This window comes from Pseudoliparis swirei, chromosome 4 (assembly GCF_029220125.1).
Source record: "Pseudoliparis swirei isolate HS2019 ecotype Mariana Trench chromosome 4, NWPU_hadal_v1, whole genome shotgun sequence".
Taxonomy (NCBI): domain Eukaryota; kingdom Metazoa; phylum Chordata; class Actinopteri; order Perciformes; family Liparidae; genus Pseudoliparis; species Pseudoliparis swirei.
This window is the reverse complement of record NC_079391.1, coordinates 3895547-3918820: the sequence shown is the minus strand read 5'-3', so window position 1 is coordinate 3918820 and position 23274 is coordinate 3895547. Positions and strand designations below refer to the sequence as shown.

Genomic DNA, 23274 nt, shown 5'->3' with positions numbered 1-23274 from the left:
ATCTACCCCGTGGGGGGTCTACCCTCAGTTAGATGTGCCTGAACATCTCCACGGGGGGGAAGATTCCCAGCGGCTTCCTGATTCGATGCCCCGTGGACTGCCGCCTCACCTTTTTCATGCAAAGTAGCGAGAGAGCGACTCTATAAGCCAACATGCAAACGTATCCTTCCCATCGCGGCGGAGAATTACTCTGAGCTATCAGAAGATATCCCTTGCTAAACCCAGAGCTTTTCTTCCAGGCTCATCCTCCATCCCCCCTTCACCGTTATCCACAATCTCATCCTCCCATCTCGCTGATGTACATATAAGTCGTCTTTATGCAGTTTTTTTTCTGGCATGACAGCGAAACCTGAACGCTCTACGCAAATCCCTGTGTATATTATTCACAGCTGGTATTTTTTTGGGATTGAGGCCACAATTGTCACCTTTTTTTCTCCTTCCTTTTTCATTTTCTGCCTCTTAAATCCTCTCGCCAACGCCTCTTGCCCGGTCAGGCCGCCCGAGGTTCAGAGTGTTATACGTTCAGGTGCTTTCAAGTTTTTCGAGGGGTTTCTTTTTCTTACTTCCACAATGCGATTCACTCGAGGAATTTTGATGTAGCTTCGAAAGCGACTGCTTTGAAGATGTACGAGTAGAGGCTCGACGGCTTTCCTTCCCACCTATCGTGACACGTTACACCCATCGGCCTCATTGAGGTATAATTAATTAATTAAAAGTCAGTATTTTAACCTCACATGTGTAATCTCACCACAAGTCATTCATAAAACACGGAGGTGTATTTTTCCGAACTCCTTGAACTCCCCTCGTTAGATTATAATGATCATTCTTCTTGGGTTTTTGACACTATGTTTCCGTTACACGTTACACTTTACTTTTCTTATTTGGTAACTTATTAAAAAGCTGGAAGAATAGGCTGACCTTTTTTAGAAATACGCTTATTTCCCTACCTGCTTTGTCTTGTTGAATGAGGCCATAGACGAGCATCCATTTTACTATCAACTATAAACTACTATTTATAGCAATCCTATAATAATTCCATTGTAACATAATATAATAACGATAATATTAATCTCACTTATTCTTAGACGTTATTTCAATAGCTCGGTTGTTCCAAAATGTGTTTTTTTAATGAAATTGGGATTGTAATCAAATTCAATAATGTCAACGAATAAATTGTATGATGAAAATAACATGAATATTCTCAGAGCATTAATATTGGTCACAGCGGCGTTTCAAACGCTCATAATGGTGGATCACTATCTCGGTAGATTTGCCCGTTTCCTGTCGGCTGCCGCCTGCATACTAAATACATCATCCAACCTCCTCGGGAGAAATAAAAACGGCGTAAAAAAATGCTGCCGGTGTTTTCCCCTTAAGCGGTGAACAAACCCAGCAGATCGTAAAAAAAAAAGAAGAAAAATGATGCGGAGGATGCTCACGGCGAGCAGAATTTCGCGGTAAGTGTTTACACACGCGCCACGCTTTACATCCGGAGTTAACCCATTACTGGCCGCAGCCCCGAGCTCTGTGCATGCACCGTGATAACTTGTGATAGAGTACCCCAGGACCCCCATGAATAAACCAATTACACAGTGGTCTTCAATCCTGGACCCGGTTCCTGCTTCCTGGGGTCATACACATGTGGACGAATGGACTTCCAGGACGTAAAAACCAAATTTCCATGACCAAACTTTTATTTTTAATCGGTGCATACAAGAAAAAGTGAGAAAATGTATTTAAACTAACAAAGATAATTCCAGAGATACAGTTTCTACCCTTAAATGACTCAAATGAATGAGAGGCGATAGTTTAGATTCAAAGAATAAACATTTACGTCTTTTCAGTTACGGTGCGTTCACTTGCAGCGCGAAAAATGTGCGACTATGAAAGAGCGTATGCCGGCTTAATTATTGAAAAACTCAGCGTAAATGCACAAATGAATATAAAACATTTTGGGATCTTTTTTTTTCAGGCCTGGAAATAAAACCATTTACTTTTCCAGGCTTTCCATGATCGTATAGGAACCCTGATTATAAAATGAACAATTGCATCGAGAGGAAGCTTCGTTTCCCAAGGACGCTCCGACCTTCATGTCCGCCTCCATTTTTCCAGGCCTGGAAATATAACCATTTAAAAATCCCATGACTTTTCCAGGTTTTCCATGACCGTACGATCCCTGATCTTTACTACGCTCTGCTTTAATGCATTCAGCTGTCCCTGGCGTGCCTGAACAGAACCGACGGCCTCTGACCTCCGGTGACCTCTAGCCTAACAGAGCATGCAGCTTCCTCTCCGTTGGACTGGAGGTCTCTTTTCATCGCGGCGGAGAGGATTCATTCAGGACGTACGCGTACGCGCTTAACTTGAATTATCTGCTCGACACACGGGGAGAAAAAAATAAAGTAGTATATTTACAAAAATGCACACTAAGCATTTACTGTGCACTAAAACGCAGGAGCACACCTGGCCTGATGTTACAGGGAGTATTTATGAGCTCAAATGGAGTCAAATGCAGAGCAGCAGAAGTGTGAATATAAATCTCTCCTGCATGATTGGAGGAGCTAGAGCTGGAGTGTGTGAGTGTGTGAGTGTGTGAGTGTGTGAGGTCTACTAGAGTGTGTGAGTGTGTGAGCTCTGCAGTGTGTGTGTTCCTCCACGCTCCGCGGTACCGTTTGATCCAGCTCGGCGTCGATACACATTAAAGGCCGATTTTATCTAATTAAATTTGACGGCTGAGTTTGTTTCCTGTGTTTTTTTGGGCCACTAATTAGCCGGCCGATGTGTTCCCGATAATGAGCTAATTGAGACGTGTGCCTGTAAGTTTGAATTTAAACTCGTACTATTACGTCGACTCTGCGTATACCTGAACCTTTTTCTTTTTTTGCCGATGTAAGCACATATTTCTGCCAGAATATATATTTTTCAGGGTCTTGAAACGTTCCTGTGTGTGTGTGAGACGTCGTTCCAGAGTTTGGTGTTTTATTTTGATGGGTTAAATAAATATATAACTAAAGAATCTTCAATATTTATCTTTTTGTGACCCGTTGGACGTAAATTAAACATTTTTTTTCCTCCCAATTTGCACGTTTTTATCATTTCGTTGAATTAAAACATTTTTATCGACTTCTACGTTTTTATAATAATAATTTGAGCCAAATCAAAGCGAGTGTTCTTGTCAAAGGCAATTCTTATTATAAGTTGTGTTGAGTAAATGTTTTAACTCCAGCTTTACACGAACCAATCAACGGGCACTTCTCTGTGAATGTCGTTTCAAGTCATTTGGAATTAAGGATTGCGAAAGGCTTGACAGACTTCCAAATTAATTAACGAGGACTTGGCATTTCGTTCTTTTGTCTCACAAGAATGACTTTTTTTTTTAAATTTCCCACGGCGTGTGACGAGTTCATCACTTCGACTTGCGTCTTTAAAAAATATATAATTTACTTTTATTTTGAAACCATTTCCCACATTTCCCCAAATCCCCACCAGAGCCTCGTCTTTTCTAAACCCCAATTCAAGATGTCGACGTCTTCACAGACGTCTCGGTTTGAGGGCTCCGTCTGGCTTCAGCGCTCACGCTCCAAAAAAAAGGCATTTCCTTCTTTAAATCCTACACCATTCCCCCCCCCCCCCCCCCCCCCCGGTCCCTGAATGAAGGCGTCTCAGCGAGACGGCCAAACCAAATAAATAAAAAAAGTTCTTCGGGCCCGGAGCCACTAATCTGTAATTTAATTTCAGGCGGGTGTCTTGGCCACGAGGACACACCGCAAGGTCAAGGGCTACTGGACCGAGGGGGGGGGGGGGGGGGGGGGTTTGATCAACAGCCTCATCCAGTTTAGCGGGAGCACACTGTGTGTGTGTGTGTGTGTGTGTGTGTGTGTGTGTGTGTGTGTGTGTGTGTGTGTGTGTGTGTGTGTGTGTGTGTGTGTGTGTGTGTGTGTGTGTGTGTGTGTGTGTGTGTGTGTGTGTGTGGGGGAGCTATTCCTGCACTCCTTACACGACTCACACCTGATGCCAGGTTGCCATTTCACATCCGACGGCCGAAAACGATCTCAGAGGAACTCCTTTAACCCTCCTGTTACCTTCAAATGTACCAACATCTTTTACCCTCGGGTTTGTTAGGTTGTAATAGTTTATTTTGATAACATGTGCAGAGGTCTTATGTTTTAAATTAATACATATAGAAAGATATTATAATAGGAAATATTAGGGAGAATATTGATATTGTTATTAATGTATTATGAAGCATAGGGGTAATGTTTACTCTATGCAAATGTAAATGGCAAGAATTAATGTATGTTGCATGAGAGTGACTGTTTGTTAGTATTATAGATTGATGAAGCCGGTTGAAGTCCGTGAAGTGACTTACAATAATAGACGGGACTTTTATTGTGAAAGTGATTTTAATGCGGACAATAACAAGACAGGACTCTTATTGTGAAAATACTTGTTTAGCGACTTGACCGGAAGTGACGTTTTGACCGGGCCGGTGACATTGAGTATAAAACTCCGTGGATTAGAGAAATCGGGTCTCTAACACAGGTATTCTCGACGCCGGAAGGAGGGCGGAGGAGCCGATGAAGACCACGATCGTGAGCCTTGAATGCTTGTTTTACCCTTCCTGCCATTAAATGTTGAGAACTTAATTAACGCGCGTCCGGAAGCCTGTTTTCCATCATTTGCGAAGAGCCCAGTTTCAGAACTACTTTACAGGTTCAAGTTGACCCCAGCAATTAAAACCTCCAGAAAATGATTAGAATTAATATTGTTTCCCAAATGTAAGTGTCAGGTACTTTATGTTTGTTTGTTGACTACCTGAATAGCCCTTTAAATAAATAATGAAGTTAATATTTCTTATATGTTTTACACAGTGAAAAACACCGATGCGTACGAGTTGTGTTCAGGGCAGTGAAAACATCTCATCGTGAGAATTTTATGTTTTCCCAGTTGTCCCCAATAAATAAGGAAGATTCATGAAATATGAAGCAAAAAAAATGATGTCAATCATTTATTCAGAGACGTTAAACATTGAACGGGGTCAAATTGACCCCAAAGGTAAGAGGAGGGTGAATCAAAAGGAAGTCGGATGTTTGTGATGACGTCATCCCTGAAAGTACAGAACTCGACATGTCAGAGTTGGGACCCGTAAGGACCGACGAGCAGCCGGGTTCACCACGTCTCTTTAATGTAAACGGGCACGGGGGTCGTCAGGTCGACCCGGGATACGCTTTGGCGTTCGGACACGCGGAGCGGGACGTGAAGAAAAACATCCGGAGGTCCGTTTGGTCCGGAGGAGACGGACCGGTCCACCACGGGGTCTTTGGAAACCACTTCTTTGGGTATAAGGCCGACGGGTCAGTGAGAGGATCAGGGGGCGTGTCTCTCTCTCTCTCTCTCCCTCTCTCACTCTCTCACTCTCTCTCTCTCTCTCTCTCTCTCACTGTCTCTCTCTCTCTCTCTCTCTCCCTCTCTCTGTCTCTCTCCCTCTCTCACTCTCTCTGTCTCTCTCCCTCTCTCTCTCTCTCTCTCATAGAGACGGTGATGGCAAACGGAGGCGGGGTCATCTCTGTGGCCGATGCAGAGTGACGTCATCGACCCCGTCGCATCCCGTGATCACTCCGCTCCGCCGCCGTGACGCCTCCGCTGACGGACAGCAGGGGGGGGGGGGCAGTAGAAGAAGAAGAGGAAGAAGAAGATGGCCCGTGATGTGTTTATGTGTTGCGGTGGGAACTCGAGGGAACGTCTCCGGAGGAGGACGATGGACTCGTCTTTGACGTCCTGGAGGGGGACGCGGGAAATAGTCTCCGGCGTGACGGATGGTTGGAGTGGGATTACCTGCCAGACTCGTCTCCCTCCCGCCGCCCGGCCCCTGGAGAGGACACACACACACACACACACACACACACAGACACACACACACACACACACACACACACACACACGCTGGTCAGCGTCAGAGAGGTTATCAGCTTAGAGGAGCAATGAAACACTGCAGGACGGTTACAGTAACAGCACAGGTACCCCCCACACACACACACACACACACACACTACCGAAATTAATTATTTTATTTAACTACCTAAATACACAATGTAGAACTACAACAAACCAAAGCATTATTCAGGCTTCATACACACGTTGATGGGTTTCCATGACTTTAAATAAAATGTCCATGACCAACCTTTTTATTTTTTATCTCAGTGAAAACATGAAAAAGGGCGAACATGTGGTATTTAAACCAACAATGAGGATTAAAAAGCATACAGTATATAACCTTAGATGACTCAAATGAATAAGAGACATTAGTTTGTATAAAAAAAATAAAAAAAAATCTTTTCGGTTACGGTGCGTTCACTTGCAGCGCGGTAAAATGTGTGAATATGAAAGATCGTCATTCTTTTAAAAGCATATTAATTATTGAAAACTCGGCGTTAATGCACATCTATGAACAGAACACATTTCCATGACTTTTCCCAAACTTTTGGGATTATTTTTTTCCAGGCCTGGAAATAAAAACATTTACATATTCCAGGAGTTTTTCCAGGTTTTCCAGGACCGTACAGGAACCCTGAGTATTATAAAAAATGAACAATCGCACAGAGAGGAAGCTGCGTCTCCCAAGGACGCTCCGACCTTCACGTCCGCCTCCATCCACACACACACACACACACACACACCCTCCTGTATCACACAGCGTCTTCCTGGACTTCTGACCCCCCGCGGACCGACCCACCGCTGGCATCGTTCTCCCCGCATCATTAAACAGTTTGAATTAACTTGGCTGGAATTTAATTACGTGACACGTGAAGCGCTCTCCCACTCCGAGCCTTAAAAAAAAGAGAAGAAAAAAAAAGCCAATCGAGTCGAGGGCTCGGAGGTTTTCGGCTCTTTAGAAACATCATTGGAGAGTCGGTCAGCTGCGACTTCCTAAATGAAACGAGTGAACTTTGGGATGGTTACGCGTGAGCGTATGAAACATAAACACCCGGCTCCTCCTCCTCCTCTTCCTCCTCCGTGTCCCATGAGTCCCAAACACCCGTTTGATGAAGACGCACCGTAAACGTGAACGGCTTCGTCTCTAATATTTCACATCTTGGAGATACAGAAACAGGTCCGTTAGTGAGCTTCTCCCTCCTCCTCTTCCTCCCCCTCCCCCTCCTCAGCATCGTCCCGTTATTACATTCCTACACATGACAGGCCCCGGTGTGATGTGGTTAAATCCTACACGAAGCCCCGAGGGGGATCGCTAACGGCTTCAGAATGTCAAAGGAAAAAGAAAAAAGAGAAAAGAGAAGAAGAGAAGGGAACACTGAAGCAGTTATTAAAGTCTGTCATCGTAAATGATTTGAGTCTTTTTTGTGTGCATATTGCGCAACACGAATATGGGAGCGCTGCACCGCGGCTTCCAGAGGACGTTCATCCGACTTCTCCATCACCCCAAAATGAACGCCACACACACCTTCTGTTGTTCCCACACTTTCCTCCTACTGGATGTAAACTAACCGGCTGCAGCTTCATACGCATCAAAAGGAAGAATGACATCACTCTTCTTTCCTTGAGCAAGAAAACAAATGCGTCTTGTTTTTCCCCAAAAAGACATTCCTTTAAATGTTGTCTTTATATCATGACGTAGGACCGGTACATTCCCTTTGGGTTTACGTGCGTCTCATTTGCTCTGCGGGACGGGCAACGGTGACGTTAATTAACCGGGGAAAAAGAAGGAAAAAAAACAGTGTTGCAGAAATGTGCGGAAGTCCCAAAACAGACGAGCCAATCAGCAGCCGGCTCTCGTTTCCAGGCTAGTAAAGTGATGCGGACCGGCTCCAATCAATCTACTTTTTTCTTCTTCTTTTTTAAAAATACATATAAAAGTACTTGAGAGCTGATGGTCGTGGAGAAAGATTCCCCTCCTCCTCCCCCCTCCTCCCCTCCCCCCTTAAATTAACAACGTGCAGCCGTTTCCCCGCGTGTGGACTCGGCCGGCGCGATGACATCGAGGCAATTAAATGCAGCGTTGCTCCTCCAATCAGCCGAAGACCTCGTGGAGACCGAGGCGGTATACCCCGGCTGAAAACTGGAGTGCAACAAAAGAAAAGGAAACAATAAAGGACCCGCAACCCAAAAAGTGAGCCCGACCACACGGAGGAGGAGGAGGCGTGACTAATGACAACGACCACGGTGAACGATCTGTGTGACTCCACGTCTCGTGTCTGACGCCTCCAGCAGAGTGAGTGTGTTACCACCATCGCCCTCTAGAAGTCTCACGGCGTTATCAGCTCTTTTTTTTTTTTGGTCGAGGGACCCCCCCCCCCTCCCCCCCCTCTTCCTCGACCTCTCTCCAAAAAAGCAGCCTGCAGCCCCCCTGGTGTTAATTATAATACTTTTTCTCCCCCCCCCAGGAGCCGGGGTGGGACGTGAAAGTGCATTAATCTTGATTCTCCACTCTTAAGGATCATTTGAAGAGACTCCCGTGGTAAGCCCCGGAGGTGATTCAGTGGGAAGGAGGAAGGAGCGTAAGAGGAGTCGCAGTTTACTCTGAGCTCAGCCTCCTCGAGAGGGAACGTCGGCCATTTACCTTAAACCACCGATATTCTCGGGATGGTAATCTTGATGAATATTAAGCGGTCGATGTGTAAACGTCTGTGCTGAAGGTGACTGTCGCCCTGCAGGATGAACTGAGGAGACCCGGCAGGGAGAGGACGGAGTGGCATGTTGATGAGCTCACATTGCACCCTTTAACACCAGGATATAAGAAAAGAATATATATATATATATATAAAAAATCTATATCTGTATATAGAAATAAATATATATTAATATATATATATATAAATAAATATATATTAATATATATATATAAATATATACATATTAAACAGATGTATATAATAAGAAAATATATATATGTATATAAATATATATATATAAATGAATATGTATTAAAATATATATATAAATATATATGTATATATAAATACATTATTAATATATATATATACAAATATATATATATAATAAGAAATAGATACATATATATATGTATATATATACATATATATGTATATATATAAATGAATATGTATTAAAATATATATATGTATATATTAAAAGATATTAAAATATAGATATTTACAATATATATATATATAAATAAATATATATATATACATATATTTTGAGGTCATCGTGGAGACTATAGAGTCCTCATTTTACTATTTTCATTGCTCCATCAGATGTCCATAAAATTACTTCAAATAGGTTTGAACATGCAGAAAACACCTGCTTTAATGGAAGGGATTATCCCATAAAATAAAAAAACAGATACAAGCCTTGAGTTGTTTTTAATACATGTACGGCCTCAGCGTGTCTGTATCCACGATGCCTCATCTGTGTGTTTTTCCTGAACTTGTACACCGGCTCTCATCCGCTCCACGAGTAATCTATGGCAGTTAATTGAGCCCAGAGGCAGAGTTGGTTTCAACGGAGGCGAGTTCTCCCGAGGAGGCGGCTCTCCGTCGAGAGGCAAACGGAGCGCGGCTCCTGCCGCGTTCATTAGCCGCCATTGATCAGCGATTGGGCGGCTGCTCGACTCACACACCACAGCTTCAACAGTAATACCACGGGAAGAGAGATGAGCCGGCGCAGGCAGCGGTTTTTTTTAAATCTCTCGTTAGATTTTTATGTTTCAATGTACTATTTTGATGTGAATGGATGTTTGCCAACGGCTCTCAACAGCACGCGGCACACATGTCCGTTACACAGCTCCCCGACATCAATACGAGACGCCGTGTTCTGGTCTCGGCTTCCCTCGGAGGCCAGAGACAAAAGTATGAATAATGCAGGGGTCAGAGATACTGGAACAGTGAGTCAAACTCAAGTTCAAGACCCCTCCCCGGAGAGCGGCCGACACAGGTGACCCGTCTGACATCATCAGTGCCTGCTGGGCCTCACCTGCCACACAGGAGCCTCTGTTTACCCTCGGCCTTCACTCCGTCGCCGCCAACACAACAGCGTGGTACCGGGGAGCTCACGTCTTCTTCTGCAGGTCACTTTCCATCGAGACTCGGGTGCTTCTTTTAAATGTCTCTCCGTTTCAACTCGTGCTCTTCCTCTGAGGACATACGTGCAGATGTTGTAAAGACACAAACATCTGGACTGAACTATAACAGTCAACCCTGAACTGTGAGTGGAAATCAACAACATATACATACACACACACATATATATATATATATATATATACACGCCTATATATATAGATGTATATATATATACACACCTATATATATGTATATTTATATATATATACACACCTATATATATATATATATATACGTATATATATATATATACCCATCCATCTATCTATCCATCTATCCATCCATCCATCTATAGATATATCTATTAATCTATCCATCCATCCATTCATCTATCTATTTATCCATATACCTATCCATCTAACCATCTATTTATGAATATATCCATCTATCTATCCATCTATCCATCCATCTATATATCTATCCATCTATCTATCTATCTATCGATCCATATATCCATCCATCTATCTATTTATCCATCTATCCATCCATCCATCCATATATCTATACATCTATCTATTTATCCATATACCTATCCATCTATCCATCTATATATCCATCCATCTATCTATCGATCCATATATCCATCCATCTATCTATTTATCCATCTATCCATCCATCCATCCATCCATATATCTATACATCTATCTATTTATCCATATACCTATCCATCTAACCATCTATTCATCTATCTATCGATCTATCCATCCATCTATCTATCTACACACATAAAGGTTATTGGTATAAAATCAAGCTCTACTCTTTAAATGGGACACTTCCCCTTTAAGGCCTGCTCACATCGTTCTGTTTTTCGCTCAAAGAACTGGACGGCTTCTACTTCTACTAACGACGACGTTCCCAGAGTTGCCATAGCGATCGGCGCGTAGTATTTATGACCGCGCCCGGCGAAGTATGAGCCGCTAACGATGCCTTCAATCTCCAAAAAAAAAGAAGAAAAGGTATCGAGTGTCCTGCAGTTAACCGTTACCCACGTCCTCTGAGCCGGGCCGCCGGGACCCGCACAATAAAAAGTTGGAAGCGGACGCCCATAAGTCACAAAATGAACACGTGTATCGATGAGCCAAATGCTGATGAAAACAAATTGCCGCCTCGCTCTCAAAATGACTTAATTAAACGCAGAAGTCGTGCTTTATTAAATAAGATATGCCGCGCTCTGCATAAACGCATTAAATCGATAGTAAAGCTGCCACACAAATAGTGGAATAATTGATCCGGGGGATGATTCAGCGGCGGGGAGGTCGAGGGGCCGGCGGGATATTACCGAGCAATAACGGTCCCGGTGAAGGTCAGCAGACACTCCGGTGAAGACGGACATCCTCTCTCCTCCACGGCGACTGGCCAGACTTTATTCTGGCTAGTTACAGGAAATTACTTTCCGTCGGCCTTTCCGTCATCTTCCACACATTACGCACGCCGCGCGCTTCACGGCCAATGAGCGGTCGGGGCGTCGTAAAAAAAGAATACGAGCCGCGACCGTCCTCATAAAAAGTATTCACGCGAGTGACGGCAAACTGCTGGTTGTTAAAGTACGACGCGGGGAGCGGACCCCCGGTGGAGGGGTGCGGTAGTGTCAGAATGCTGTGTGGATTAGAGGAGATTGAGTCTCATTGAGACGATAGACGGAGCGGTGACTCCGTCCCGTTATCGCCGCAGCACCAACTACAACGTTATCTTTCAAATATAAAATTCATTGCAAAATGTCTTCAGAAATATCTGCAACCACGTCCAAGAAAAAAATGAAAAACGCCGAACACAAACACGTCCGCTTCTCTCAGACTCGAGTTAATGCAACGCTGATTTACCCACAAAAGGTTCTGGGCTTCCCTGGCTGGTCGAGGTCCAGGGAGATGGAGTCTGACACAGGCTCGCCATGGTGGGGGACAAGAGGAGAGTGGGACAGCACATTCCTTTCCCAAAAGGGCCAGGGGCCTGTCTGCAATAACCAGGGGGCCAGTCTGCAATAACCAGGGGGCCAGTCTGCAATAACCAGGGGCAGTCTAGAATGGCCAGGGGCCAGTCTACAATAGCCAGCGGCCATTCTACAATAGCCAGGGGCCAGTCTACAATAGCCAGGGGCCAGTCTAGAATGGCCAGGGCCAGTCTACAATGGCCAGGGCCAGTCTACAATGGCCAGGGCCCAGTCTAGAATGGCCTGGGGCCAGTCATGAGTCGGTTGGTCAGTCAGTTTGACCAGTATATATTGATCAGTTATTGATCCCGGTCCTCGGGGCCTCTTCCTCTCCTGATCACATGACGCTCTCAGAGAGGAACACCGATTGGTCACCAGATGTTCGGCCACAGCTGCAGCCGCCTCACAGCATGAGGACATTACCCAGAAGCCCCGGCGGCAGCGCGCCCCCCGGAGGACGCCAGGCCGTCGGGATGAGAAGACACACATCCGATCTTTACTCACCTTTATTCTCTCCGTCCTCGCTCGCCAGGAGTGTCATGGCTGAAACAGAGAGAAGAAGAAGAAGAAGAAGAAGAAGAAGAAGAAGAAGAAGAAGAAGAAGAAGAAAAGGTTAATATGTGAACGTTTCATTGAACACATGATGGGGACGTCGTCATGGTAACTGTCTCCATCGACTCATCGACCAACAGCATCATCACAGGCTTTATAGTTGTTGTTGAGTCTCCTCCTCCTCCTCCTCCTCTTCCTCCTCCTCTTATTATTCCTCTCCTTCCTTCCTCCCTTCCTTCTCCTCCTCCTCCTCTTCTTCCTCCTCCTCTTATTCTTCCTCTCCTTCCTTCCTCCCTTCCTTCTCCTCTTCTCCCTCATTCTCCTTTTCTTCTTGTTCTTCCTCCTCCTCTTCTTCCTCCCCCTCCTTCTCTTCCTCCTCCTCTTCTTCTTCTTCCTTCCTCCTTTTCTTCCTCCCCCTCTTCCTTTCCTTCCCCCCCTCCTCGTCTCCCTCCCTGTCTTCTTCCTCCTGTTCCTCCTCTTCTTCCTCCTCCTCTTCCTCCCCCTCCTCCTCTTCTTCTTTCTCCTCCTCCTGCTCTTCCTCTCCTTCCTTCCTCCCTTCCTTCTCCTCTTGTCCCTCATTCTTCTCTTCTGTCTGGAGAGGGCTCAGGCAGATCACCAACTACAAGCCCAAATCACCCCACTCCATGAACAATGTGCTTCTGGCAGACGAGCTAAATGAGTTCTACTGCCGCTTTGAAAGACAATGGAGCAGTCCTGAGACCATCCCCCACAGCCCCACCAACAAGCCACAGACCATCAGCCCACCCTCCCCCAGCCCATCAGGGGCTCACACCTCTGGAGCACCCTCCATCAACTCAGCGACGCCCCTCGTCATCCTGGAGAGAGCAGTCAACAGGCTGTTTAAAAAGCAGAACCCCCGCAAAGCAGCGGGCCCGGACTCCGTCTCCCCCTCCACCCTGAAGCACTGTGCGGACCAGCTGTCTCCGGTGTTCACCGACATCTTCAACACCTCCCTGGAGACATGCCACGTTCCAGCCTGCTTCAAGGCCTCCACCATCATCCCCGTCCCCAAAAAACCCAAGATCACAGGACTCAATGACTACAGGCCCGTCGCCCTGACCTCTGTGGTCATGAAGTCCTTTGAACGGTCCTGTCACACCTCAAGACCATCACCGACCCACTCCTGGACCCCCTGCAGTTCGCCTACAGAGCCAACAGGTCTGCAGACGATGCAGTCAACATGGCCCTTCACTACATCCTCCAGCATCTGGACTCCCGAGGAACCTCGCCAGGATCCTGTTTGTGGCCTTCAGCTCTGCCTTCAATTCCATCATCCATCCCTGTTGCAGGACAAGCTCTCCCAGCTGCACGTGCCCGACTCCACCTGCAGGTGGATCACAGACTTCCTGACCGACAGGAAGCAGCACGTGAGGCTGGGGAAACACGTCTCAGGCTCCCGGACCACCAGCACGGGTTCCCCAAGGCTGTGTTCTCTCCCTCTGCTGTTCTCCCTGTACACCAACAGCTGCACCTCCAGTCACCAGTCCGTCAAGCTCCTAAAGTTCGCGGATGACACCACCCTCATTGGACTCATCTCTGGCGGGACGAGACCGCCTACAGGTGGGAGACTGACCACCTGGTGACCTGGTGCAGCCAGAACAACCTGGAGCTCAACGCCTGAAGACAGTGGAGATGGTTGTGGATTTCAGGAGGAATGCAGCCCCACCCGCCCTCTCATCCTGTGTGACTCCCCCGTCGACGCTGTGGAGTCCTACCGCTTCCTGGGCTCCATCATCTCCCAGGACCTCAAGTGGGAGCTGAACATCGGCTCCATCTCCAAGAAGGCCCAGCAGAGGATGTTCTTCCTGAGGCAGCTGAGGAAATTCAACCTGCCAGGGAAGATGATGGTACAGTTCTACACGGCCATCGTTGAGTCCATCATCTGCTCCTCCATCACCGTCTGGCACCCTGCAGCCACAGCCAAAGACAAGCGCAGGCTGCAGAGCATCATCCGCTCGGCCGAGAGGGTTATCGGCTGCAGTCTGCCTTCCCTCCAGGTCCTGTTCACTTCCAGGTCACTGAAGCGGGCCAGAAAGATTGTCGCCGACCCCTCCCACCCTGGACACTCCTGTTCGAGTCCCTCCCTCGGGAGGAGGCTGCGTCCATCATGACCACGACCTCCCGCCACACCAATAGCTTTTTCCCGGCGGTCGGGCTCATCAATGGACCCCGGGACTGACTGACTGTCACCCCCAGGACTACCACCTCTTCTTCCACCTTCCTCTCTCCTCCTTCTTCCCGCTCCTTCCTCTTCCTCCTCCTCCCTCTTCCTCCCACTCCTCCTCCCTCCTTGCGTTGATTGTTGTTTGTCATGTCCAAATGTTGCACCTTCCACCAAAAAAAATTCCTCGTTTGTTTGTGAAAACATTCATTCTTTGGCAATAAACCTGTTTCTGATTCTGATTCTTACTCTTCTTTTTCCTCCCCCTCTTCCTTTCCTTCCCCCCTCCTCATCTCCCTCCCCTTTTTCTTACTCCTCCTCCTCCTCCTCCTCCCCCTCCTCCTCCTCCTCTTCTTCTTTCTCCTCCTCCTGTTCTTCCTCTCCTTCCTTCCTCCCTTCCTTCTCCTCTTGTCCCTCATTCTTCTCTTCTTACTCTTCTTCTTCCTCCCCCTCTTCCTTTCCTTCCCCCCTCCTCATCTCCCTCCCCTTCTTCTTACTCCTCCTCCTCCTCCTCCCCCTCCTCCATCTCCACCAACCTTCCCCTGGCTAACAGGAAGCAGAGGGCACGGCGCTTTATTTAATTAGCGGCGGCAGCCGAGTGCTCGAGTGGAACCGGACCGGGGCGGCAGATCGGGGCGGTGAGACGGATCGCCGGCACTCTCCTACCGGGCGGAGGAGGAGGAGGAGGAGGAGCGTGGATTACATGACAGAAGGGGGGATGAGGAGGTGTGAGGAGGGGGATGTAAATGGCATCTGTACAGGAGGTTCATCCCAGGGAAGAGGATTGCCTTCACGCCTAAAGTACCAGCAGGCTGTTACCCTCGGCGGTGGGCGTGGCCTCTGCGGTGGGCGTGGCCTCATCGCCGCGACGACGCACACGCCGCGCCGAGCGGTTCGCCGCCTTCCATCGACCGCGACAACATTCATGACTCCGAATGATTTCAGGAGCTGCCGCTATTTACTTTCCTCTTCTTTTTGATCTCTTCTGACAACGATCGGGCTCGCGGAAGAGGCTCAGGGCTCGATGGCGCCGGACGCCACTCTCAAAAAACGCGTCGCGAGCAAAACCGTTGATCCTGATTCCCTACGGCGCGGAGCGCCTTTTAAATGCAGCGCGGTGCGTTTTTCTTGCGTTTTTCAGGCGCGCTTACAAGTTAAAATATTCTCAACTTTAAGCGCGAGGCGCGGAGGAGCGCCGCTCATCGATGTCACGCTCGGCCCAGGCAGCCAATCGGATCAAGCAAGAGGCCCGAGAGAGTCAATCGGATCGAGCAGGAGGCGGGCTTTCCTTCCTGTTTTCCCGACGGTATTTAATTACGAAGAGCTTTCTAATCCCAACTCTAAACTCGACTCCAACTGACTCCCGCTCGGTCGGAAGTGCAACTGAAAGCGCTCGCCATCGAGACACAATTTGCAGAATAGATGGTGGTATCCGCCGTACTTTTAAAAAAAAATCGTGAACCCAAAATCAACGGTCGGTTGCGCACGCCGCTCCGCTCCACAGGCGCATCGCTTTTGCCGAGGCGTTTTTGGAGCGGCTGGTGCGATCGCGCCCTCAGTGTGGAAATAACAACAGCTTTGTCCATATGTAGATAATTCAGTGTAATGTATGTATATGTATACATATATATATATATATATATCTTCATATTATCTTCATATTATATATATATATTAATAATATATTTATATATATATATCTTCATATTATCTATATGTATAGCGATAATATGTATATATATATATGTATATTATATATAATATGAATATATATTATATATATTACATTTATATATATATTTATATAATGTGAATATATATATATTTATATTCATTTATATTTATATATATAATTATATTTATTACCTAACAAGTGTTCCTTGGCCTTGACCCCATCTCCCTCTTGGAAGACAACACGGAGCTGATGGTACGCTGCTGAACCAGCAAGGAGCACCAGTGCAGCTCTCGTGTGTGTGTGTGTGTGTGTGTGTGTGTGTGTGTGTGTGTGTGTGTGTGTGTGTGTGTGTGTGTGTGTGTGTGTGTGTGTGTGTGTGTGTGTGTGTGTGTGTGTGTGTGTGTGCGTGTGCAGACTACTAAGCAATGGTGTGCTGGGAGCTTTTTTTTTATTAGTGCTCTTGAAGTTATCCAGTGACCCACATCTAATAATGAAGGCAACACGAATGTTCTATTTACATATCTTTAGTGGGTAATGTGCGGCCACTGGGAGTGTGTGCTGCCAGAGAGGAAGAGGAGGGGCATGTCAAGCAGCGCTGCTTCACGACTCACACTGAAGTCACGTGGAGTGGTGTGTCAGTGACCTGCAGGTCTGGCAAAACTGGGTTATGTGGATGCGAGAATACTTTACACAACTTTTTATTTTTAGATAAACCTCTGGGCTGCTAATGCCACGCGTCTCCAAAGATGTTTTTTTAAGAATGCATTTATAACCGTAACCACCTGCAACCGATCCGTCTCGTGGGCTGTACCTTTATATATCAACGCGGTGAATAAGAAAGACGGAAGAACTTTTAAAAAAAAGAGGAGTTTTTTTTGCTAAATTCAGTGTTTCTCACCAGGTTCAGCAAAGAAAATATTTTAAACACATTATTTAAATCTAATTGCATACGTTTGATTTCATACTTCATAAATAACTTTAACTTCTGCGCACTGAGACTTCTTCTTCTGCTTGAATTTGTATTTTTGCATCGCGTTTTTTGAAAAAACCCGGGTCAAGTGAACACAACATTACAGTAAGTATTCATGGAGGCGTGGCTAATAAATAAAAAAAGGTTGGTAGCTACAGGAAGTCCCATGTTGCGCTAGAGACGATCCTCTCTGACCAATCGGTGGCTTCCAGTGTTTCACCTGCGTCCTCTACTTCACATTTATTATCAACACGGTAAATAAGAAAAACTAAATAACTTTAAAAAGTTTTCCTGTAGACACACAAAAGATGAAATTCACTGTTTCTCACCAACACCCACTGTGTGTACTGTGTGTGTATCCTCGAGGTCCAAAAATATCGATTATCTTTGTTATTTCTAAAGATAAATCGACAATAATCAAGTTATAATTACATTTCCCCACTGATACACTGATGCCACCTGCACATCAGGTCCGTCTCACCCTTAAAACCCATTGGTGAACATCCTTGAGACATTGGGCGTCTTGCCCAAGGACACATGGTCAAGCGCCGGGGATCGAACCGCCGATTCTCTTTGTTATTTATATGGATAAATGGATACTAATTTATAATTACATGTACCCACTTATACACTGATGACACCTGGACATCAGGACCGTCTCACCCTTAAAACCCATTGGTGAACATCCTTGAGACATTGGGCATCTTGCCCAAGGACACGTGGTCAAGCAGGCGCCGGGGATTCGAACCGCCGATTATTTTAGTTATTTCTAGAGATAAATGGACAATAATCAAGTTATAATTACAATTACCCACTTATACACAGATGCCACCGGCCAATCAGGACCGCCTCACCCTTAAAACCAATTGGTGAACATCCTAGAGACATTGGGCGTCTTGCCCAAGGACACATGGTCAAGCACCGGGGATCGAACCGACGATTTTCTTTGTTATTTCTATAGATAAATCGACAATAATCAAGTTATAATAACATTTACCCACTTATACACAGATGCCACCGGCCAATCAGGACCGTATCACCCTAAAAACCCATTGGTGAACATCCTAGAGACATTGGGCATCTTCAAATGGTCAAGCGCCGGGGATCGAACCGCCGATTTTCTTTGTTATTTCTATAGATAAATCGACAATAATCAAGTTATAATTACATGTACCCACTAATACACAGATGCCACTTGCACATCAGGTCCGTCTCACCCTTAAAACCCATTGGTGAACATCCTAGAGACATTGGGCGTCTTGCCCAAGGACACATGGTCAAGCACCGGGGATCGAACCGCCGATTCTCTTTGTTATTTATATGGATAAATGGACACTAATTTAAAATTACATGTACCCACTTATACACTGATGCCACCTGGACATCAGGACCGTCTCACCCTTAAAACCCATTGGTGAACATCCTACAGGAGACATTAGGCTTCTTGCCCAAGGACACGTGGTCAAGCAGGCGCCGGGGATTCGAACCGCCGATTATTTTTGTTATTTCTAGAGATAAATGGACAATAATCAAGTTATAATAACATGTACCCACTTATACACTGATGCCACCTGGACATCAGGACCGTCTCACCCTTAAAACCCATTGGTGAACATCCTACGGGAGACATTGGGCGTCTTGCCCAAGGACACATGGTCAAGCACCGGTGATCGAACCGCCGATTCTCTTTGTTATTTCTATAGATAAATCGACAATAATCAAGTTATAATTACATTTACCCACTTATACACTGATGCCACCTGCACATCAGGACCGTCTCACCCTTAAAACCCATTGGTGAACATCCTAGAGACATTGGGCGTCTAGCCCAAGGACACGTGGACACTGAGCCGACACATGTCGCCGACACATAACCGCAATCCTCGGTACTCGTGCGTCATCGGGTGATTCACTCGCTCACGACGGGACACTTTGATCCCCACGAGAGACACCGAGGTGGATGTGACGCTCCTCCCACGTTAACGGGGAGGCCGTGTTTTCTTTAGCGGGTGAATAACTCAACCGGCGGCTGTGATGAGCACAGAGGTGACTTTGCCTCAGCCGTCATTGTTCCCGTCTGCTCCAGAGTCACCGTTCCTTTCCACAGCTCCTTCAACTCATTCAGGGGGACGAGCTCCCGGGTTTTAATGTGATTCAGCCGCCCGGTGACCAGAATCAGGTGGCGAGCGTGGCTCCCGGCCCGATAACCGCCTCACCTTCCACCTTCCTGGGACTTTACCGCCCCAGTTGAGGAGGGTTGTGTGAAGCTCTCGTTTCAGAAGGGCGTGTCAAATGGTCCCATTCAGGCAACTCTTTTGTCTCCTAACTGGGTCACCGGCTAACCCTCCTCTCTTCCAGGGGCCTCGCTAAGGCCCCCCCCGAGTCCTTGGAGTCGAGGATTTAGGGAGACAGGGCCGAGTGCACACGCAAACTGAAAGCCGGGAGGGAGCTGCGCTCGTGGGACTGCAGCACATCGCGCTCAGATTATCGAACACATTTCAGGGAGACGGTGGGGGTGAAGGTGAGGGATGAAAGCCGGCAAGGACTGTACACACTGCACATCGATGTAGATTAGTAGAGCGCACACACTCACACACACTCACACACACACACACACACTGTAGATCACCATATTGGCTTTTTGCAACCAGAAGTACATCCCGATGCTGAATGAGTGGGGCGCAATTCACTTTGATGAGCTGAGAACACACTGTGAATAGGATGAAGCGGTTTATCCTTTAAGAATCGTGAGTTAGCCACGCCCCTAAAGGACACCCTGCTTTGTCAAGTGTCCTCTAAATGGGACAATTACTTACGCAATTAATATCGTGCTTTATTAAAGACTCGAAACTAGTGATTGAGACCATAAACTCATCGTTTACGACTGTGCTTGCTTTTGCCACCAGGCGAGGCGCCCCCTGCTGGCCATTAGAAGGAATGCAACTTTAAGACAATTCCGTCTTATTGTCTTAATTTTGCATCGCCGGAAATTGATGCGTGGTATGACGGTGCGTCTTTATGCGTTTGGTGTCTGTGTGTGTGTGTGTGTGTGTTGACCCGACAGTGTGTGAGAAGGGTGTGTGTCGCTCTTGGCTTTCAGCACCTGTGAATAAATCCAGAGTTTGAGCTCCACTGTGTGTGTTCAACATTATTTGACATACAAAGGATAAAGTGGAGAGAAAAAAATAAAATAGAAATGTCAATCATAAGTTAGCCACGCCCTAAAGCTTTGTTAATTGTTCTCTAAATCATGCTTTATTAAAGATTCCAAACTAGTGATTGAGACCATAAACTCATCGTTTACGACTGTGCTTGTTTTTGCAACCAGGCGAGGCGCCCCCTGCTGGCCATTAGAAAGAATGCAAGTTAAAGACAATTCCGTCTTCATTTCCCAGACCTGGAAGTCGCTGCGTGGTATGACGGTGCATCTTTCTGCATTCGGTGTGTGTGTGTGTGTGTGTGTCGACCCGACAGTGTGTGAGAAGGGTGTGTGTCGCTCTTGGCTTTCAGCACCTGTGAATACATCCAGAGTTTGAGCTCCACTGTGTGCGTTCCACATTATTTGCCTCGGCCGTAAAAGGCAACAAAAGGATCGTCAGCTGATTGCAGATGAATGAGTCGGTCGCCAGTTATCACGAGTTATTGTTCACATCAGGCCGGCTTTGAAAGGGGAGGCACGCTCCCCTTTGGACAGCTCATTAAGATAACACACGCACACACACACACACACACACAGTCATCCTGTGTGTGTTGAAGCGGCCTCGTTTCAGGCTCCTTTGTCTTTGAACCTCGGTCTTTGTGAGTAAATTGGCGCCAGATGGCAAATCAAAGATTTCCCCAGCTCGCCGCCACGCCGCCCACCTGGACCCACCAGGTGCCCCGACGATGGGGAGGCGTGGCCTCGTCGCCGGAGTACGGGCGCACCGCCTCCCAGCACCACTTCTCTTTGGCTCCGCCCCTTGAGCTGAAGCTGAAGGGTTTCTGCCTCGTTTCCTTCGCACGGCTCGACTGGTAGCCTCGTCCCTCCACTCAACGCAATTCTTCATCATCTTCTTATTCCTCTCCCATCTTCTGCTTCTTCGTCTTCTTCTTCTTTGTCTTCTTCTTCTTCTTCTATCTCTCCCACCTTCATTTCACCTTCTTTTCATCACCTTCTTCTTCTTCTTCTTCTTCTTCTTCTTCTTCTTCTTCTTCTTCTTCTTCTTCTATCCCTCCCACCTTCATTTCACCTTCTTTTCATCACCTTCTTCTTCTTCTTCTATCCCTCCCACCCTCTTCTTCTTCCTCTACCACCTTCATTTCACCTTCTTCTTCTTCTCCTTCTATCTCTCCCACCTTCCCCTTCTTCTCTCTCACACACCTTCTTCTTCTTCTTCTATCTCTCCCACCTTCATTTCACCTTCTTTTCATCACCATCTTTTTCTTCTTCTCCACCTTCTTCTTCTTCCTCTACCACCTTCATTTCACCATCTTCTTCTTTTTCTTCTTCTATCCCTCCCACCTTCTTCTTCTTCCTCTACCACCTTCTTCTTCTTCTCCTTCTATCTCTCCCACCTTCCCCTTCTTCTATGTCACACACCTTCTTCTTCTTCTTCTTCTTCTTCATGAACGTGGTTCCCAGTGAGTCCAGTTGAGTAGAGCAATGCAGCACAAGCCTCACCAGTGTGTGTGTGTGTGTGTGTGTGTGCGTGTGTGTGTGTGTGTGGTGACTGACCTCGCTCCCGGCCTGCACAGATCTCTCTGAAACATTCATGAGCGAGGCATTAGAGTGAAAGTCATTGCCCCCCCCTCCCCTCTCCGTCACCTCTCAGCTTATTAAAATCTCATGGTATTAACTTTAGCGTTGACCAAAATAAAGAGGCTAAATAATTAAATCAGACTATAGACGGAGTCAAATGAATAACTCTAATGACATTAACGCTTGAGGGAGAACTGCTCTGGACTGTGGGGTGTGTGTGTGTGGGTCACCATGGCTGGGCAGGTTTTGCTAATAGCTAAATTAATTCCGGGCTCACAGGAAGTAAAATATCACGTCACTCGAATTATGAAAAAGCAAAAGACGAGCGATGAGAAAAAAGTTATTTCTAAAGTAACGTGAAATATAATAATATATAATTTACAGGTGGATATCGGTGTCTCTACGCAGGGTTCAGACACATGTTGACGGGTTTCCAGGACTTTAAATTTCCATTCCCAAACATTTTGTGAAATCTCCGTGTATACACAAGTATATAACTTTAAATAACACAAATGAATAAGAGAATATAGTTTAATTAAAAAGAATAAATATGTACACTACCGTTCAAAAGTTTGGGGTCACTTAGAAATGTCTTTATTTTTCAAAGAAAAGCACTGTTTTTTCAATAAAGATAACATTAATCAAAAATACCCACTATACATTGTTAATGTGGTAAATGACTATTCTAGGTGGAAACGTCTGGTTTCTAATGAAATATCTCCAGAGGTGTATAGAGGCCCATTTCCATCAACTATCACTCCAGTGTTCTAATGGTACATTGTGTTTACTAATCGCCTTAGAAGACTAATGTCTGATTAGAAAACCCTTGTGCAATTATGTTAGCACAGCTGAAAACAGTTATGCTGGTGATATAAGCTATACAACTGGCCTTCCTTTAAGCTTGAAGTTTGAAGAACAAAATTAATACTTCAAATATTAATCATTATTTCTAACCTTGTCAATGTCTTAACTATATTTTCTATTCAATTTTCAATTCATTTGATAAATAAAAGTGAGTTTTCATGGAAGACACGAAATTGTCTGGATGACCCCACACTTTTGAACGGTAGTGTATATAAATGTGTATTCTTTAAAATGAGTATATGAATATAAAACATTTCCATGACTTT

The 23274-nt window shown here is 46.0% G+C and overlaps 1 protein-coding gene across 1 annotated transcript in view; it reads right to left on the bottom strand.

The window, feature by feature from the left end:
• Positions 1–4979: 4979 nt before the first annotated feature.
• cd276 (CD276 molecule) overlaps positions 4980–23274 on the bottom strand; it is a 106568-nt gene continuing 88273 nt past the window's right edge. Inside the window, exons 7-8 of the mRNA XM_056412493.1 lie at positions 12532–12570; positions 4980–5869 (exon numbers count right to left, since the gene is read on the bottom strand). Coding sequence (XP_056268468.1) covers positions 5832–5869; positions 12532–12570 — 77 coding nt within the window. The 3' untranslated portion in view covers positions 4980–5831. The remainder of the gene's footprint in view (positions 5870–12531; positions 12571–23274) is intronic.